This window comes from Neoarius graeffei, chromosome 21, assembly GCF_027579695.1.
Source record: "Neoarius graeffei isolate fNeoGra1 chromosome 21, fNeoGra1.pri, whole genome shotgun sequence".
Taxonomy (NCBI): domain Eukaryota; kingdom Metazoa; phylum Chordata; class Actinopteri; order Siluriformes; family Ariidae; genus Neoarius; species Neoarius graeffei.
In genome coordinates, this window is record NC_083589.1 from 36992215 (window position 1) to 37010044 (window position 17830).

The 17830-nt window shown below is 41.7% G+C and overlaps 1 protein-coding gene across 3 annotated transcripts in view; it reads left to right on the top strand.

The window, feature by feature from the left end:
* Nucleotides 1-17830, top strand: part of tbc1d22a (TBC1 domain family, member 22a) — a 490669-nt gene that overhangs the window by 175601 nt on the left and 297238 nt on the right. For all 3 annotated transcript variants that reach the window (XM_060903060.1, XM_060903062.1, XM_060903061.1), the window contains one exon: nucleotides 10300-10414. In XM_060903060.1, coding sequence (XP_060759043.1) covers nucleotides 10300-10414 — 115 coding nt within the window. The remainder of the gene's footprint in view (nucleotides 1-10299; nucleotides 10415-17830) is intronic.

Consider the following 17830-nt stretch of genomic DNA (forward strand, 5'->3'; position numbering starts at 1 on the left):
TTTATTTCCCGCCATAAGTTGTAAAATGAATAGAAAATATAGTTGAGACATTTTTCTGGCCATTTTGAGCATTTAATCGACCCCACAAATGTGATGCTCCAGAAACTCAATCTGCTCAAAGGAAGGTCAGTTTTATAGCTTCTCTAAAGAGCTAAACTGTTTTCAGCTGTGCTAACATGATTGTACAAGGGTTTTCTAATCATCCATTAGCCTTCTGAGGCAATGAGCAAACACATTGTACCATTAGAACACTGGAGTGAGAGTTGCTGGAAATGGGCCTCTATACACCTATGGAGATATTGCACCAAAAACCAGACATTTGCAGCTAGAATAGTCATTTACCACATTAGCAATGTGTAGAGTGGATTTCTGATTAGTTTAAAGTGATCTTCATTGAAAAGAACAGTGCTTTTCTTTCAAAAATAAGGACATTTCAAAGTGACCCCAAACTTTTGAACGGTAGTGTACCCAATTGGTTATTAATAACAGCAAATCTAAAAAGAAACTGCAAACAAAGCTATAAAAAGCTGCTTTTTTTTTAACCATTTCACTGTTCCTCCAGTTCCCTTTGCAGAACAGCCAATCCATGTTCTCAGTTAATCTCCCCAACTAATCCTCCTTTCAAAATAGTCTCTTTTTTTCACTTTTTTCTGTGTGTGTACACAACCCCAATTCCATAAATTTTGGGACACTGTGTAAAACGTAAATTAAAAACAGAATATGATGATTTGCAAACACATGAAATGTTGAAACTGAGAAATTTTGTTGTTTTTTGAAAATATATGCTCATTTTGAATTTGATGTGATGTCAACAACACGTTTCAGAAAAGTTGGGACGGGGAAATAAAAGACTGAAAAAGTTGTCATGATAAAAAACAAACTAATGAGGTTCATTGACAACAGGTCAGTAACGTGACTGGGTATAAAAAGAGTATCCCAGAGAGGCGGAGTCTCTCAGAAGTAAAGACGGGGAGGGGTTCACCGCTCTGTGAAAGACTGAAATTGTACAGTATATCGGGCAAGAATGGGACAACAATTTAAGAATAATGTTCGTCAGTGTAAAACTGCAAAGAATTTGGGGATCACTTCATCTATGGTCCATAATATCATTAAAAGATTCAGAGAATCTGGAGAAATCTCTGTATGCAAGAGACAAGGCTGAAAACTGACCTTGGATGCCTGTGATCTTCAGGCCCTCAGGCAACACTGCATTAAAAGCAGACGCGTGTCTGTAGTGGAAATCACTGTATGGGCTCAGGAACACTTCAGAAAACCATCGTCTGTGAAAACAGCTCATTACTGCATCTACAAATACAAGTTAAAACCAGATATAAACAATATCCAGAAACACCGCCACCTTCTCTGGGCCCGAGCTCTTTTATGATGGACTGAAGCAAAGTGGAAAATTGTCCCGAGGTCTGACGAATCAAAAGTAGAAATTCTTTTTAGAAATTATGGACACCACGTCCTCCAGGTTAAAGAGGAGAGGGACCATCCGGCTTGTTATCAGTGCACAGTTCAAAAGCCAGCATCTGTGATGGTATGAGGGTGCATTAGTGCACATGACATGGGTAGCTTGTACATCTGGGAAGGCATCATTAATGCTGAATGATATATACACGTTTCAGAGCAATATGCTGCCATCCAGATAAAATCTTTTTCAGGGAATGCCTTTCTTCTTTCAGCAAGACAATGCCAAAACACTTTCTGCACATGGTGAAACTGCATGGCTCCACTTTCTGCATAGTAAAAGAGTCCCGGGTGCTAAACTGGCCCGCCTGCAGTACAGACCCGTCTCCCATTTAAAACATTTGGTGCATTATGAAGCGCAAAATACGACAAAGGAGACCTCGAACTGTTGAGCAACTGAAATTGTATATCAGGCAAGAATGGGACAGCATTTCTCTTTTTCAAAACTACAGCAATTGTTCTCCTAAGTTCCTAAACATTTATACAGAGTGTTGTTAGAAGTAGAGGTGATGCAACACAGTGGTAAACATGCCCCTGTCCCAACTTTTTTGAAACGTCTTGCTGACATCAAATTCAAAATGAGCATATATTTAAAAAAAACAATAGAATTTCTCAGTTTCAACATTTCATATATTGTCTTTGTACTATTTTCAGTGAAATATAGGGTTTCCATGATTTGCAAATCATCATATTCTGTTTTTTTATTTTATTTTTTATTTGTTTTACACAGTGTCCCAAATTTATGGAATTGGGGTTGTATGTACAAAAATGTTACAACGTTTAAGAAAACATTTTTTCTTCAATTAAGCAGTTTTTATTTTCAAATCATTCTGAGGACATCTGAATATTTCATTCTGTGAAGACCTTCTGGAGGCACCATATATGACGAGAATGGCGATTTCTGTAACTCGAGTCTCATCTCATCTCATTATCTCTAGCCGCTTTATCCTGTTCTACAGGGTCGCAGGCAAGCTGGAGCCTATCCCAGCTGACTACGGGCGAGAGGCAGGGTACACCCTGGACAAGTCGCCAGGTCATCACAGGGCTGACACATAGACACAGACAACCATTCACACTCACATTCACACCTACGGTCAATTTAGAGTCACCAGTTAACCTAACCTGCATGTCTTTGGACTGTGGGGGAAACCGGAGCACCCGGAGGAAACCCACGCGGACACGGGGAGAACATGCAAACTCCACACAGAAAGGCCCTCGCCGGCCCCGGGGCTCGAACCCGGACCTTCTTGCTGTGAGGCAACAGCGCTAACCACTACACCACCGTGCCGCCCCTTGTAACTTGAGTCACTAAAGTTAATTTGAAGAAAACTAGATTTTGTTCCTGATCGATTTTGTTAGTTGTAATTGTCTAGGCCACGTCATAGGGTGAAACATTGCTTTAAATATAGACACGTACTGGATGCGCCAACTTCCCATACTGTCCTGCTTCATATAAATAATACAAGCTCACATTTCGAAATGTTTACTCAGGAGCATGTGTTGAGGAAAAAGCTTCTGCTTGTCCTTCTCATGACTTTTCCCCTTTTTTGACCAGTAACATGCAAAAGCTTTTCTCTCAATGACTCTAGGGAAGGATGATGCTTGCGTGGTGGCTGAAGTATGCGTACTCACAGCTGCACCCTTTCTCACTCACGTGCCCCTTACCCTGGATGCCAACAATACCTCTTTACTCCTCTCGTGAAAGCTCTGACTGAGCATCTTTCAGCCTCTCTTTAGCATTCTACATGGTGTGTAACTCTTGCAGAAGCAGCAAGCCAGCTAACGATGCACAGGTTCATCGTAAGCTGTGTGTTAAACCTCTGTCATGTGACTTCAGCCAGCAGGGGTTGAGCTCTGCGCACCCAACCGTTCTTTTAAAGCAAGCCAAGATTGTTGAATGTGTTCGGATTTTGGTACGGCTCTGAGCGAGCGGCCTTCATCTCTGCTCATCAGTCTTCGCTGAAGTTATTTGTAAGATGAAGGCCACTGCTAGCCATTGTGCTAATGTGTTGTATCCCAATTTGTCAATACACTTCAGCTGGTTTTAGTGTCCCGTCCGCCCAAAAAAAAAAAAATCTGGTCTTTCTCCCTCAAGGCCAGTTCCCACCCACCACAGATTACACACGTTTTGCCAGTCAAGTAGGTCTAAAAATAAGCAAACCTAAGTCAGAAGTAATGACCATAGATGTAAACAACGCAACACCTCTACATGTAAATGGAGAAAACTTTCCTATCTCAGAAAACTTTACTAGCCTTGGTAATGATGGAGGAGCAGGACTTGACATCAAAAACCCATTAAATAAAGCCCGAAATGTTTTCTGATCCCTGAACAATGTATGGAAATCATCACCGTACTGTATCAACTCTTTTGTATGGCTCCAAATGCTGGAGAATGACAGAGAAAGACCTTTACAAACCATCAGCATTCCATACAAAAAATCTCAGGAGAGTATTACGAATCTTTTGGCCAAAAGCCATCTCCAATGAAGACCTGTTCAGACAACCCAACCAAGAGCGCATCGGTACCATCGTGATGATGAGATGCTGGAAATGGATTGGTCATGTCATTCGAAGAGAAAGAGAAGACATCATCAAAACAGCACTTCATTGGACACCAAAAGGAAAGCGCAAGCATGAAAGACCCAAAAATACAAGGAGAAGGAGAGCTGCAGAAGCTGGGACATACCTGGGGAATGATTGAAAAGATGGCTAAAGATCGCCAGAGATGGAGAACCATTGTTGCTACCCTACATGCCGATGGCATAATGGGCAGTGAGTAATTCCCCACCCACTAGACAGTTCGCCCCATATCACATGACCGCTACCAACCAGAGAGGGTAAAAGCTATCACATGCTTCCTCCAAGGCACAGGAAGCCAGCCAACCACTTTTTTTTTTTTTTTAAACTGCTACTCTGGCAACCTAAGGGGAAATGTAACACCCATGGAGGAAAGTGCAATCCACCCACCTCTGTATGCATGAGCTCAAAAATGTCCAGGATCTGATCGTGGCACTGTGATTGGTAGGTGAGAGTGAGTATGCCACCCTTCTCTCCCTGAGAGCACGGCCAATTTTGCTCTCTTGAGCTCCCGGTCACAGTTGGCGATGGCATGATCAGGATCCAAACTTGCAATCACTGCCTGGTTTTTAGTGTCCGATTTCCACCCTTTTGATGTCGCATGCAGAAGAGGAAGCGCATGCTGGGAATTTTGCATCTCAAAGGAAAAAGAAAATGCAAGGTTCCGTCTAATCCATAGTTTTGACGAGATAAAATTGAACACTGGACCCATCTCCAGAGGATGTGAACATAGTTTCTGAGTTGATGGACAGAACTGGGAGTGAGTCACACATGGGGCATGGACGGATGTCTTGAGCACAGTGTTTGGTGTTCTGGATCCAGTGTAAGCGACAAGTTTATTTAGGGCTTGACAGGAACATGACGGCCTGAAAGTCGCTCTGCATGAGCCAGGCGTCATTTTGACTTGTCAGACACCAGGGAGAAAGCGTGCCCCCTCATTCCCTTATCCCCTCCCACATTTCCTTTAATTCAGCCAAGCTGACAGTGGAGCGAAGGATTACGAAAAGACACTTTATTGAAGATAGAGGTTTTTGCATTGTAAGAGAGAAGATTCTCAACACCAGGGAGAACAGCTTTCAGGAACGAAGATGGAATAAATAGAGAGGAGAAGGCTGGATTCAGCGCTTTTTGTTGTTAAAAGGAAAAATTGATGTGCAGCTCATGTTGATGGATGTCCACATTCAGACTGATTTTTTTTTTCTTCTTTCTCTTGTATATTGGAGCTCTAGATGCTGGTTTAGGCCCTGGTTGCACTACAGCTTGTGATGGGTTTGTGAATACTAGGCGATGAAATATTGTTCGTGTCGCCACCAATCGTGTGATGCATGGCAAATGTTCTCTAAGCTTCGTGAGTTGTATTTTGGTGTATCTTCTCCTCGTGAGTGGCCAAAAACGTCACGAAAAATTTCAGTGCCTGCGTTGAAATTTGGTGGCAATGTTTTTGTTGGCAAACTAAGTGGCGAATACTCACACATGGGTTTGGGAATGCTTCCCGAAGCTTGGGGAAGCGTCGCCACCAAAACGCCTCATTTTCATCGATAACCCATCGCGAGCTGGAGTGTGACCGTAGCCTTAGCCACTGTTATTGAGTACTTGGGTTCACCAAGGACTTTTATTGTAAGAAGGTTCAAGTGTGAAGCAGTATAAAAATAAGAGAAAATAAAATTTAAAATCTCAGTATTGACTGGGAAAAAGGTTTTTTGCATGTGTTATGAAGGTGTTGGGGTTATCTTAGGGTTGTCATGGCTGTGCTTGTTTTTTGAGGTACGTTATTTATTATTTAATAATATACCTTACCTTGGATCAGCTTTGAGCTTGATCACTCAGGCCAAGAATAGCTTAGATCTCCATCACCAATTCCCAAGATAGCAGCTATTAACACTTGCTGCCAACCCACTCGACACCCCGAGTTGGCCTAGTGGTTAGCGTGTCCGTCTCTCGACTGGGAGATCGCGAGTTCTACTCGTGGTCGGGTCATACCAAAGACGACCATAAAAATGGTACCTACGACCGTCTGGCAAGGCACGCTGCAATACAGATGCAAGTGGGGCAGTCAAACTCTCGCGGTTACCAGAGGACTAGCCCCCCACTGTAACCCTAGCTGTATGGGCGAGAGGCCGAGGGCTATCGAAATGGAGATCGGCACCGCACCCATACGCCATAAAGAGTTTGTTAGTACTGGGACAGGAGACTGTCTGGGAAGGCCAGATTCTGGCATGAGTGGGACTTTGGATTTTTTTGACCGATCCACTCCAACAAGAAGTTCCTATTTGCTCCAAGGTACTCGGGTGTAGGTGGAGCGTCAGGGAATGATCTGAACCATTTATCAAGTTCTGCCTTGAACCTCATCAGGGTAGAGCTCGACTTGATGTTTACTGGCACCGCATTGTCTAGAGCAAGTGCGACTGATGAGAAAGAGTTGAATATCATCGTTTTGACACTGCTGTACCGCGAGTTTCCAAGCGGTCTGATACATGTCGTTCCTCTTGGAGCACATTCATTGAACTCGGTATTGATGCAATTAGGTATAAGGTTGTTCTGGATCTTCCAGATCAAGATGATGGCGTATTGCTTACGGCACCTTTGTAAGGACGTCCATCCATCCATCCATTACCTGTAGCTGCTTTATCCTGTCCTACAGGGTCGCAGGCAAGCTGGAGCCTATCCCAGCTGACTATGGGCGAGAGGCGGGGTACACCCTGGACAAGTCGCCAGGTCATCGCAGGGCTGATTGTAAGGATGTGTTTGCACTTTTTTAAAAAAATTTGTTTCATCATTCAGGTAATCATTTTGTACTCGAGTGTTACCTTAAGCAGTAGCTCTGCCTCGCTATCAGGCTACAGGTATAATTCTTGTCTTTGTCATTTTTGGGTTGAAACTTTTGGCCATGTTGGTGCTTTTCTGCACTTGGTTTTCACGTTATTCCTGAGGTGTTTGTCATAACCTTTTGATATACAACAGGGTGCATCAGTTGCCCTCACTTTCATAAAATCTGATGCATTTTTGTTTGGGTGTTCCTTTTCACCAATAAAGACATCCTGTAAAATGTTTTGACCATATGCAAAAGTCTAATGGTGGCACCATGAGGTTCATTTTTTGCCAAAAACTGCTTATTTTATGTTTTCACGTAAGGTTTGAATCACAATGTTGGACTCCATTTATTGATTTCTTGTGAGCCAGAGATCATGTTAAGAACCTTTGCAAGGGATTGAGAAGCATTAATGTGATTCATAATACATTTGCATTGTTTAAAAGTAGTTGAACAATGATTCAATGAGCAGCTAAAACTCAAACTGTGCTTGATAATATATTCAGAATATGTACTAAAAATGTGTATCTAAGATATTTGGTATACTCTATAAGGTGCCGTAATGTTTCATGAAAAGTGATCGAAATTTTGTCATAAAAGGCATAAAATAGCAGCTTTTTCCATAACTTTGAGCTCCTGGTGCCACCATTAAACTTTTGAGTTTTGTCAAAATATTTCACCCAGTGTGTTTTCTTACCAAAAGGAACATAAAAACAAAAATGCATCATGATCGGAGGAACTTTTCATTTTTAGGGGTCAACTGATGCACCCTAATATACAAGGCTTGTGTTTTTCTTTTTTTTTCTTTTCTCCTCTCTGCGGAAGCCGCGAGAGGCCCTTCATATAATCCTTTTTTTTATTCACCTTGTTATCCCGAGATAACGACATAATTAATTCAGGATCTCGAGAAAACAACACAACTAATTCAAGATCTCGAGAAAACAAAACAATGATTTCATGATCTCGAGTAAACAGCTGAGAAATGGTTCATTCAGGTGCGCCAAGAGACTTGTGATGTGCTGACTTTGGGGCTATTTCTCATTCTGTATAGACGCAACTTTGGTCATTAGAATGTCTGGAATAATCGATCACCTAATAAGGCAATATTTTGATCAGGGGTTGACACAGGGAGAGATTGCATTAAGTCTTTTAATAAGGGATCATTTCAAAATTAGTCCGCGGCACCTCCGCAGAAGACTGGCCCGGTAGAGGTCTGCGCGGGTCGGATTTTTCAGTCCTGCTCCCGCCCACGCCCGCATTGTGCAGTCCCACTCCCACCCGCGCCCGCAAAGAATTATGATTTTCAGTCCCGCTCCCTCCCGCGCCCACAAAAAAATTACGATTTTCAGTCCCGCTCCCGCCCGCGCCTGCCATATTTTGTCCCGCTCCCGCCCGCAAATCCCGCATGATGCAGGCGTTCACGTTATTTCTCAGGAAAGTTCTTGTCTTGACACAACGTGATGGTGCCCCGCCCCCTACTTTGAGTGGATTTCAGCATACAGTAAATATCTACAGCTCACGTTGTTATTATTTACCTTGTTTCGGAATTCAGCATGTAGTATCTCTAATAATAATAATAAGTGCTGTCAAAGGATTAAAATATTTAATCGCAAATCACACATTTTTATCATATGAGAAACCATTGTAATTCTCTGATCAGCCTAAAAAAGTGAACGGGCTTGCTTTGTACCAATGGTGTTTTTTTTTTTTTTTTTTTTTCTTTATTGCAAAGCAGAACTAGTAAGAGAAATGAATTGATTTATTGTTTGAGTTAGTCTACAACTTTAGTCAGAGAGACATGTTACACAGTGACGGTAGGCTTGACTCAATGCTATCCCAGAAATCCTTCCTGTAATATGCAAATTTGGCCGCCTCTGATTGGACAGCCAAATTTGCATATTACAGGAAGGATTTCTGGGATAGCATTGAGTCAAGCCTACCGTCACTGTGTAACATGTCTCTCTGACTAAAGTTGTAGACTAACGCAAGCCGTAAATCATTTCACTCATGGTTCTCTTGCTAGCTGGGTGTGAACTGCGAGCCATTAGAGTGATCAGAGGATTTCCCGTTAGGGTGATCAATGGCAAATTTAAGATACCATTCCTAGGGCAATCTAACTCTCTCTGCAAATTTAGGCATCTTAAAATGTTTTTATTAATGCCAAATAAAATATCCAGCACAAATTATATATCATAGACATAAATTATTAATTTATTCATTTTATTTCAAACACATTTTTAGTTAGCGGGACTGCAGCTTATCACCGCTCCCACCCGCGCCACATATGTGCATTCCCGCTCCTGCCCGCGCGCGCATATGTGCACTTCCGGTCCCGCCCGCGCCCGCAATGAGCTTTCAAAATTTGTCCCGCGCCGCACTGCTTTGCGGCGGGTCCCGCGGGATTCCCGCGGGAGTGCAGGGCTCTATGGCCCGGCTTCGTCTCTACCGACGGAGATACAGTGATCCAGCTGAGATCATGAAATAATTTTGTTTTCTCGAGATCTCGAAATAACGGTTTTGTTTTCTCGAGGTCTCGAAATAGTTGTGTTGTTTTCTCGAGATCCTGAATTAATTATGTCGTTATCTCGGGATAACAAGGTGAATAAAAAAAGATTATATGAAGGGCCTCTTGCAGCTTCCGTACCCCTCTCTCCCCAAAACTTTTTTTTTTTTAATGTGTGTCTGTGTGGACGTTTTTTTTTTTAAATCGCTGAAAGCAAGCAAGTTCAAAACTACATTTTTTCAGAAACATCTGTGTACATGGCCTGAAGCAAAGTTAAAGAGAGGACTAACAGGAATAAACTGTCAACTTCCCTTCCTCGCTGCTACAGCCTTAACCTTAACTTTCTGCACCATAACTCCCACGTAAGCTTCCTCATGAAATCATAAGTTTTCTCCTGTAATTCTTTGATCCATATACTGCACAATGTCCTGTTTTGTTTTTTTCTCCAATAAAAATCTTGGTGGATGCAGAATTCAGTTCAACTCAACGAGAACAAACCGCAAAGTCACCTCCATGAACAGGGTAGCACCACTGGCGTGTGTTGTATCTCAAGGAGGCATCCGAGTTTCCTCTTGTCCTCAGCTGTTTACTCTTTAAGTACCTGAGTACTAACTTCCATGTATGTAAGCAGACACATGGCAGCATGTGCACATCGCTTCTCGATTTTTATTTTTTTTTTGTCACCTTTGCTGTCTGCTTTATCGAATGTTGTGATGCTAATGACTTTTGAGAGCTTAATTGATTTTCGTAATTGATTGCTGGCTAAATGAGGAGATGCTGTCTGTGTGTCTAATTAATAGCAGTCGAATGTGACCTTGTGCAAAGTTCCGTAGCGTTGCATGTTTACACAAGGTCGTTCTTTGTGCTTCTGAATCGTCGACATGAATTCTGCAGTCGGAGTCATTTTTAAAAAATTTATCATTTTCGCTTTCTTCTTCAGATCTTTGAGCGGATTCTGTTCATCTGGGCCATTCGGCATCCCGCCAGCGGGTACGTCCAGGGCATCAACGATCTCGTCACACCCTTCTTCGTTGTCTACATCTTTGAGTATATCGGTGAGTAGATGCAAGTGTGAAGCAGGTTTGTGTATAAATGGACGAGACACACTCAGGTCCTCTGAGTTAATAAGGACTGTATGACGGTCTTGAGCGGCCGGATTGGCTGAATTCATGGGGAGCGAGATGTTTCTAATGCTTTGAAAGGATCCTCATCACATCACTGTGTTTTTTTTTTTGGCTTTACCTTCATGTGCAAACGAGCCCCGTGTCAACTTGTGCTTTCTCAGCTCAGTTATTGAGCCAAAGACATTAAAAGGGATTTGATTTGCGAGGTGAAGTCATTTAATCAGCAGTAAATATTTCCCAACGGTTTCCTGACGTGCTGTTTTATTGTTGTGTTCAACCAAATATTGACCTGACTGCAAACTGGATGTTAATTTTGGAACAATTGTACCAGTATGAAGTCAGCTTTTACACTCAGATAGTTGCTGAGACCTCCAGACATATTTGCAGATTGCAGTTAAATATCTGTTCAACCAGTCCATGTTTTATAATTTATACACCCCTTCGCATGTTTGTAAACAAACCGACCGTTGCCAGGATGCGCGCGCAGCCTGGACTCAAACAATGGCGCTGCCCATAGACCGCCATTATGAGCTGTCAGATTATGCAAAACAATTGTCGTTACAAGATCGAGAATTCTACATAAATAAGTTAACTCTAACAAGTGGACATCGCCTACCGGATCCGCATTTAATTAAAGAGTGGACGGACGATGTTAGTAAGTTCCCTGGTATACAATGGCCAGATATATACTCGTACCTTATTGTAGAGGTCTGCGCGGGTCGGATTTTTCAGTCCCGCTCCCGCCCGCATTGTGCAGTCCCGCTCCCGCCCGCGCCCGAGAGAATTATGATTTTTCAGTCCCGCTCCCGCCCGCGCCCACAAAGAATTATGATTTTCAGTCCCGCTCCCGCCCGCAAATCCCGCATGATGCAGACGTTCGCGTTATTTCTCAGGAAAGTTCTTGTCTTGACACAGCGTGATGGTGCCCCGCCCCCTACTTTGAGTGGATTTGAGCATAAATATCTACAGTTCACGTTTGTTATTATTTACCTTGTTTCTGAATTCGGAATGTTGAAATGGCAGCATGTAGACTTAATAATAATAATTATTTAAGTAGGCTAATCATTTAAGTATGCGCTCTCCCGTGGTGCGTCTCCTATGAATAATTAGTGTGAAAGGAGAGATGGATCGCACTCTTTAACTTATTCTTTTAGTTACATTTCTTTTCAGTTGTTTTTAGCAGCAGAAGGAGACAAACGTTTCGGCTGTTGCCTTCGTCAGTGTCTTTAATAATAATAAACAATAAAAAAAGACAGGCGAGCACGTAATTCCAAGTGGAAATTTGGTATATTTATTGTTCAGCCATACAAAACATTAGGCTAACCCAGTTTACATTTGTAAAGCATTTCTAACTAAAATGTCCGATTTCAGGACTCTTGACTTTTTAACGGTAAATGTACCTCTTTTTAAAGCAGCACTTACTTTTGAAGCACTGTGAGCTTCAGTAAAGGAGCTCTGCTCTTCTGCCATGATCGGAGATCTCAAACACGGAAGAGGAAAGGAATCGGAAACATGCAAGAGTTATTTATCCTCTCCTGGATCAGAATCAGAATTCTGATGACCAGCTCATCTAAGGTGTCATTGAGGCATCATGTTAGTGTGGGTCACTGGAGGCTGGGTGTGAACGGCGAGTCATTAGAGTGATCAAAGGATTGCCCGTTAGGGTGATCAATGGCAAATTTAAGATGCCATTCCTCACTCAATCTGGCAATCTGACTCTCTCTGCAAATTTAGGCATCTTAAAATGTTTTTATTAATGCCAAATAAAATATCCAGCACAAATTATATATGATAGACATAAATTAATAAGTTATAAATTTTATTTTAAACACGTTTTTAGTTAGCGGGACTGCAGCTTATCACCGCTCCCGCCCGCATATGTGCACTCCTGCTCCCGCCCGCGCCCGCAATGAGCTTTCAAAATTTGTCCCGTGCCGCACTGCTTTGCGGCGGGTCCCGCGGGACTCCCGCGGGAGTGCAGGGCTCTACCTTATTGACAAGACTTCAGTGTACACCCATGAAAAACTTCGTGCCTGCAAGTCTTTAGACACATATGATTGTTATGTGCGGGCATGTACAGAACGTGTTTTACACTGAAATTGATGAAAACTTCTGTGCTCTGAAGTCAAAAATCTTACCAAGTCAGCGTCAAGGTCAGAAGGTTGCTATGTATGAAGCCTGGGTGGTATACAACAAGCTGGAAGGCTACGTTTTGACAGCCAATTGCACATGTATGGCAGGGTAAGTAATCTCCTACAAACAAAATTGCATGCAAAGCTAAGTTAACATGCTAACAATATTCATTACATTGTGTAACTATGACCCAGACAAACGTTACCAAAGTATTTTGCTACATCAATAAACGAAGACTAGAAAGAATAAAAAAGAAAGATTTAATAAATAGCCTGATCTTACCTGTGATGAAGTGGGCGCTGCAAACCCGCGCATTTTTGATGGTGCTTTCATCCCAGTCTACACGTTTGATGGCTTGTAGCCATAGACGTCGGCGATTTTTTTTTTTTGGAATGGGTGAGATCCTGCTGGAATTCTGAACATTTTAACCCCATCACTGCTACGATTCTGACAACACAACAACTAGGCATTTCTTCCAAATATTTCTTCTCGTCTCTACCGTCGCTGAGTCTTTTTTGGGTCCAGGCTGCGCGCGCAATTTCCTCTTACGTATGAATGACGTTTACTGCGAAGGGGTCTATTCATCACCATGCTCCGTCTACTGATGTACAGTACCAGTGTACTTTTCTGCCTGTGATAGATTATGGTGATGTGATGTATATGCATGCAGCCTCCTCCATTTTCTAGAGCCTTGATTCAGTGGACCATGCATCAATACATTTTATTACAAATGCAAATCTCTGACTCACCATCGCATTCTTTTTGATTTCGTGGGCTGGATATCACTGACCGTTTGCAGACAAGAGTCTTGATATACTTGATCTCCAAAGCAATATTAGGTAAACTTCCAGCTTACCTCTGAACTCGGGTCGTTCCCACCTCTGCTCATCCACGTGGTTGCTTTTTAATGCACCATGGGTTTTTACAGATTTTGGGGAAGAAATGCATTTTCTTCCTCTGCACCCTGAACATGGAATAATCTGCAGAAAGATCTAAAATTGGACACATTGGTATCCATTGACGACTTGAAAAGCATCATAAAGAATTTGGAGAATGAGACTTATCGTTGTTTTTCTTCAGAGGTCAGCGAGTTCAAATAGGTTGTGTAGATTTTGTGGATTATCTTGTATATGATGATGCGAGTTTGTACGGCTGCTATCTTGGCCGGGTCTCTCTTGTAAAAGATGTACCGGTATACAGCGCCCTTCACAATTATTGGCACCCCTGGTTAAGATGTGTTAAAAGCCTTAAAATAAATTCAGTTTTGATTGCAGAAGCATAATCTCACATTGAAAAGTGTAGAAAAATGTAACCCTTAACTCAAGTGAATTTAAAAAAAAAAAAATCCCTGACTAAGAAATAATTATTTTTCATAAAATCACCTGTTCCACAATTATTGGCACCGATAACAATTCCTAGAAAATAAATGTAATTGAAGCATTTCTGTCATTTCTACTGTAGTTTATAAAGTTGATCAGAGTATCTAGGAACCTTTAATTAGGAATTCATCACATCCTGTTTCCCTGGGGTATAAATATGATGTGACACAGAGGCCTATTTCTCTTATCCACTCTTCAACATGGGAAAGACAAGAGAACACACCATTCGAGTAAGGCAGATGTGTATCGACCTTCGTAAGTCAGGCGATGGCTACAAGAAAACAGCCGCTCGCCTACACCGGCCCATATCTACAGTCAGAGGAATCATCAAGGAGTTTAAAACAACTGGACCAGTGGCAAACAAGCCTGGACGAGGATGCAAGTTTATCTTACCACCACGCACAGTGAGGAGGATGGGAAGAGAAGTAAAAAGTTCTCCAAAGCTCACTGTTAGAGAATCACATCAAAGAGTAGCATCTTGGGATCACAAAGTCTCCATAACAACCATCAGGCGCTATCTACATGCCAACAAGCTGTTTGGGAGGCGTGCACAGAAAAAGCCTTTTCTCACTTACAAGCATAAACGTAAACGTCTGGAGTTCGCTAAGCGGTACTGGGACTTCAACTGGGACCGTGTGCTTTGGTCAGATGAGACCAAGATAGAGCTTTTTGGTAACAAACACTCTAATACATCACAAAAGATGAGTATGCGGAAAAGCACCTCATGCCCACTGTGAAGTATGGGGGAGGATCGGTGATGCTGTGGGCCTGTTTCTCTTCCAAAGGCCCCGGGAACCTTGTTAGGGTGCATGGCATCATGAACTCTTTGAAATACCAGGACATTTTAAATCAAAATCTGGTGGCCTCTGCCCGAAAACTGAAGATGGGTCGTCACTGGGTCTTTCAGCAAGATAATGACCCTAAACATGTGGCCAAATCGACACAAAAATGGTTCACCAGACACAAAATCAAGCTCCTCCCATGGCCATCTCAGTCCCCAGACCTCAACCCAATTGAAAACCTGTGGGATGAGCTGAAGAGAAGAGTGCATAGGAGAGGAAGCAGGACTCTGGATGATTTAGAGAGATTGTGCAAAGAGGAATGGTCGAATATCCCTCTCTCTGTATTCTCCCATCTTGTAAAATGTTATAGGAGAATATTAAGTGCTGTCTTGTTGGCAAAAGGGAGTTGTACCAAGTATTAACATCAGGGGTGCCAGTAATTGTGGCACACATGATTTCATGTAAAAGAATTATTTCTTAATGTAGGATTTTTTTCCCCACTGAATAAATGCACTTGAATTAAAGGTTGGATTTTTCTCTTTTTTTTGGCATTGTTGTCCTATATTATATAAAAAAAATGAATTTATTAGAAGCCTAAGAGCATATCTTAACGAGGGGTGCCAATAATTGTGGAGGGTGCGCGCTGTGTGTGTGTATATATAATATAAAATCTCAGTGGAACTTCCTGGTAAAATAAAGGTAAAGCAAAACAAGCCAGTCAAAAGTTTGTACACCCCTACTCTCCTCATTCACAGGTTTTTCTGTATTTTGACTATTTATTTATTTATTTATTTTTACATTGTAGAACAATTCTGAAGACATCAAAACTATGAAATAACAAATGGAACTTGTATAGAATTATGTGGTAAACAAAAAAGTGTTAAAAAAACCCCAAACATGTTTGATATTTTAGATTCTTTAAAGTAGCCAACGTTTACCTTGACGCTTTGCACACGATTGGGATGATCTTAAAGTGCCATTCCACCATTGGATGTATTCTTTGGCATAAAATACAATATATTTTGACAACATATATAAATGGTATCACTAGATAGAGAAATCTTTTAGCTTCAAAATGATATATCAAACATAATTTTTTGACAACGACAAGTATATTAATTTTGTGACCAAAGTCACCTACCCTTTTAATTTCCGCGCGTGATGTCATCGGCAGGTTCCCCTTCTTGTGTACCGCGTGACGTGGCACATATTATCAGCAATGGCGGATAGAACGTGATAAAAATAATACCAATAAATCTAGCTAATACCAATAAATCTAGCTAACTGAAAGATTAACTCAAAATTTTTCGCAATTTTTTTGGCCCCCATATACGAGGAGAAATGACTCTCTCACTTTAGGGGTTTCCTGGTCTAAAAATAGACCGACACGTGGTACACAAGAAGGGGAACCTGCCGATGACATCACGTTTCACTACCGCGCGGAAATTAAAAGGGTAGGTGACTTTGGTCGCAAAATTAATATACTTGTCGTTGTCAAAAAATTGTGTTTGATATATCATTTTGAAGCTAAAAGATTTCTCTGTCTAGTCATGTTGTCATAAAATATATTGTATTTTATGCCAAAGAATACATCCAATGGTGGAATGGCACTTTAACCAGCTTCATGAGGTCGTCACCTGGAACGCTTTTCAATTAACAGGTGCCTCGTCAAAAGTTAATTAGTGGATGAGTTTTTTTGCCTTCTTTATGCGTTGGGGATCAAATAGTAAATAATAAAAGTACAAATAATACAAGTGTTGCCAGGCGGAACAAACCTCGCCCGGAAGAAGTTTTATCATTTAATCGACGGGCTCACTATATAGTCCTGTATATAGTAAGCTCATTGATTAAATGATAAAACTACTTCTTTGCCTTGGCCTTTTTTTTTTCCCCTTCTTCTTCTTTGCCGCCGCACTACTTTTCACGATGGATTGTGTGATACTTTGAGTGCACGATATAGGGTGTAATAATGCTCACTATACATTCGGACAGCACTACAAAATGGCAACTGGACTAGATGGTCCACTATGTCATGAGTACAGAGTGATTTGGGATACAGGGGAATTTTGGCTATTGTTACTCATTCTTATACTCGTTCTTGTGTACTATTGTAATACTTGCATGCATGCACAGTGTGCTATTGTTACACTCATTCTTCCATTCTTACAACACGATGATAACACGAGATCACGATTCACCGTTCTGGTGAATCATGCATGTGCAGTGCGTGATTGTCACACTCTTACATTCTTACAGCACGATGACATAGTGGTGACTGCCTCTATATAAGGCAGTAGCCACGAAAACCTTGACCGGATGACCCTTAAAATGTTGGAGGTTCTATTTGAGACCGATGCCCACCTATCCTGAAACTTTCATGAAGGTTGGAACAGCTGTTTTCCCGTAACATCGTTAACAAAGAAACCCCACCGAAAACAATACCTCGCCCCCTGGTGGACTCTGTCCCGGGCGAGGTGGTAATAATAGCCCTATTCCACAACTGTAGTAATCCATATTTTGTCAAGAACCACTCAACTAAGTAAAGAGAAACGACATCCATCATTACGTTAAGACATGAAGTGACTTTTTTTTAATTAATAAAAATCAAGAAAAAACATTGAATTAGAAAGCGTGTCCAAACTTTTGACTAGTACTGTGTGTGAAGGGTTTTGTGGTAAAGTTCAGTTTTTCCCCTCTAACTGCCTGCTTGAAGTGACTTTACGCTACGTTCACACTGCAAGGCTTAATGCTCAATTCCGATTTTTTTTGTGAAATCCGATTTTTTTGTGAGGTCGTTCACATTAACAAATATATGCGACTTGTATGTGATCCTCAGTATGAACGAAAAGCGACCTAAAAGTGTTCCGCATGCGCATTGCAGGATACGACGACGTCACACGCAGTGAGCATGGCCAGTGTTTACGGAAGTAACCTAAAGTTTCCTGTGTATGACAGTAGCCAGCATGGAGTACCTGGCGATGATGCAGTTGTTGTTGCGACGGAGCCAGAACATGCACAATAGCCTGATGTTAAGGAGGAGGTTGAGAAGGAAG